Source organism: Pteropus medius, unplaced genomic scaffold (assembly GCF_902729225.1).
Source record: "Pteropus medius unplaced genomic scaffold, Ma_sr-lr_union100, whole genome shotgun sequence".
NCBI classification, from domain to species: domain Eukaryota; kingdom Metazoa; phylum Chordata; class Mammalia; order Chiroptera; family Pteropodidae; genus Pteropus; species Pteropus medius.
In genome coordinates this window covers 7,335,212-7,338,285 of record NW_024351647.1, presented here as the reverse complement: position 1 = coordinate 7,338,285, position 3,074 = coordinate 7,335,212, and the positions used below count along the sequence as shown (strand labels likewise).

Below are 3,074 nucleotides of genomic sequence, written 5' to 3'. Positions count from 1 at the left end.
AAAATAACGAGAGAAGGCAAATACTGACTGATGGAAGAGAGAGATGAATGAAGTTGAAGTTAAACATCCAGGACCAGATGATTCATGCTCCAAAAAATCTTGGCTACTTCATCATTGTCTCAAAGTTGAAGCTTTGGGGAGAATATATATTTATATCAGCTAAGGAGAAAGTAATTTTTTACAGCTAATCGATCAGGTTGTATCTTAGAGAAAAATATCTCTAAATTGGAATATTCTTGCATTTGATGTAAAATATATCATCCATTTTTGTTACTAATGCCCTATATTTAATTTCTGTGATCTAGGTGGACACAGGTCAAATGGATGAAAACCAAACAGAAGTGGTGAGAGAATTTGCCTTGGCAGTTTTCTCACAGACACCCTCTATTGAAGCAGGGCTACTTGTACTATTTCTATTCGTCTACATGGCCACTTGAGTAGGCAATGCCCTCATCATGGTCACAGTGGCCACTGATAACTATCTGAATTCATCACCCATGTATTTTCTTCTTCGCAATCTCTCTTTCCTAGACCTTTGGTTTTCAACAGTAACTAGCCCTAAGCTTCTAGCTGACTTTCTTGATAATAAAAAGCTCATTCTTTATGACCAGTGCATTGTGCAGCTATTCTTCTTGTATTTTGTAGGGACAGCTGAAATGTTCCTGCTCATGGTGAGGGCCTATGATCGTTATGTTGCAATTTGTCGCCCCCTGCACTATACCATTATCATGAGTCAAAAATTATGCTGTGTGTTGATAGCTGCCTCCTGGATGGGAGGATTTGTGCACTTTACTGTTCTGACAATTCTCACTATTCGTTTACCCTTTTGTGGGCCAAATCAAGTGGACAACTTCTTTTGTGATGTTCCCCTGTCATCAAATTTGCCTGTGCAGACACGTTTGTCATTGAATTGCTAATGGTATCTAACAATGGGTTGATCTCTACCAGCTTCTTTGTGGTGCTAGTTTCTTCTTATACCACTATCCTCATCAAGATTCGCTCCGAAGAGGGAAGGCAAAAAACGCTCTCCACCTGTGGCTCCCACCTCATGGTGGTAACATTCTTTTTTTGGACCCTGTATTTTCATGTATGCTCATCCCTTCTTCACTTCTTCTGTGGACAAGATGGTGTCTGTACTCTACAATGTTATTACCTCCATGATGAATCCCTTCATCTATACACTTTGGAACAAAGAGGTCAAGTCAGCCATGCAGAAGCTGTGGAGTGGGAGTAGACTTACTTGGAAAAAGCAGAAAACATAAGAAGTTGAAGTGAGTTTTTGAGACCAGAAAATCTGATGTCAAAATAATTACTTTTTCACTAATGAGTTAGGAGATGACAGCCTAGTTGTTTCATTCCCTTCCTTTAAGACATAATACTTCTATTTACGGCTTTATAATTAAATTAAATTAAATTCAGAAAGACTTCTCTCAAACTGAATTGTTTTGTCTTCTGCTTCTTTTTCTTCCCTGAAGCAAACCTGTTTCTGGTTTTTTTTTTGTGGGGAGAGCAGGGTAATCAATTTGTGTTCTTCCATTCTATTCATTCATTTGATCAAAATTTTTCCACTCATTCTTACTATTTGGTTTGCTATTACATACTGGTACAAATCACTCTTTCTGAACTCTCGCCACTTTCATATCCACCTTGCCACAGTTTTTACTTTCTTCTTGATTTTAACTTGTTCTAACTAGATGTCTTTAAAAAAATTGAGTAAAATATTTTTGTGTCTTTTTTACCCTCACAAAATATTTAAAGAGCTATCAGATGAGTTAGAGTGAATTACATTTATATGACTGTACAACAAACTAGTTACTTGGCTTCATCACTTCACCACATTGTCATAAAGCAGTGTAATTGAGGGAGCAATTGACTAATAATGCGAGTTCAAATACCTCTCTGAGTTACAAGCCAAGTGAATCTGAACAAATCATTTAAATTGTTAAAGTCCTGATTTCCTTATCTGCAGCACGTATAGAATGATGACTCTCAGTGCTCTTGTGAGGGCTAAATATGGCAATAGAATATGCCTAGTTTGGTGCCAGGCTCATAACAAGGCTTGACTATTATTTATTCATTAAAGTTGATTTATTCAATGGCAGAAAGATATAGATGGTGAAATTCTAAACTGGTTGATTTGCTTTAATGAAACAACAGTACGAGCTAATGTAACTAGTTTGTGGAGGATATTAGAAAGTACACAGAAATGAATCATGACATTTTCACCTTTATCAGTTAAAGGCAAAATACAGTTTATATTCTGTCACTATTATCATCAAAAAACCAGTCATTGAATTTGGTTACCCTCAGAGTTCTATTAAAACTAAGTCAGGATCTTTGGAAACAAGGTGGAGTGAGAGACGACTTCAGATCTCTCCCCTTGAAACAACAATAAGCCGAACACCTAAAACTCAACAAAAAACACCCAAACTCCACACCAGCAAGTCTGAGCGTGGGATCTGTGCATAAGAGCTACTACAGGTCAGAATCCCAAGTGTTGAGCGGTTGACTGGGAGTTATAAAGAAGCTGCCTCTGGCAGCCGCCAGAACTCCCTGAAGGAGGAAGGGGAGGGGAGAAAGAGCAGGGAGTTCCTGCGGTGAGTTCCCTAAACATTCCTGCCTGGGATAGCTGTGAGCTCCCTGTGGCCAGCTGGCTGCAGAGCCCAGTTTTCAAGGCAGAAAGCACAGAATCAGGACAAAACCGCAGAGGAACAACAGCTGATTTTTGTCCGCCAGGGTTGCAAAACCGAAGCTGAGCCACAGCCCCCAAAGCCTAACCCATGGGCCCTTCCCCCATACTCTCCGAGACCAATCACTGCGGAGCTCCAGGGGAATCTGAGCAAATGCTATAGAAACTGTTGCTAACACTGAAAGGGACTAAGACTGAGGGTAGCAAGCATGATTAAATATCTATAAGAAAATTTAAAAAGCGTTATTAAGACTTTATATGAAGCAGGGATCCAAGAGGCTTAGATGCCACTTACTGGAAACCAAAAGAAAAGCACCTTCTTTGCAACATGCTAAAGAGAGACCTTTATATAATAAATCTTCTTTCTGGAAAAACAACAGAACAC

The 3,074-nt window shown here is 39.1% G+C and overlaps 1 protein-coding gene across 1 annotated transcript; it reads left to right on the top strand.

Moving 5' to 3' along the window:
* The first annotated feature begins 320 nt into the window (after positions 1-320).
* Positions 321-1,262, top strand: LOC120587142 (olfactory receptor 4Q2-like). Its single transcript, XM_039843818.1, is given in 3 exon segments — positions 321-864; positions 867-1,063; positions 1,065-1,262. Coding segments are annotated over 3 exon segments (939 nt in total).
* Positions 1,263-3,074: the final 1,812 nt, after the last annotated feature.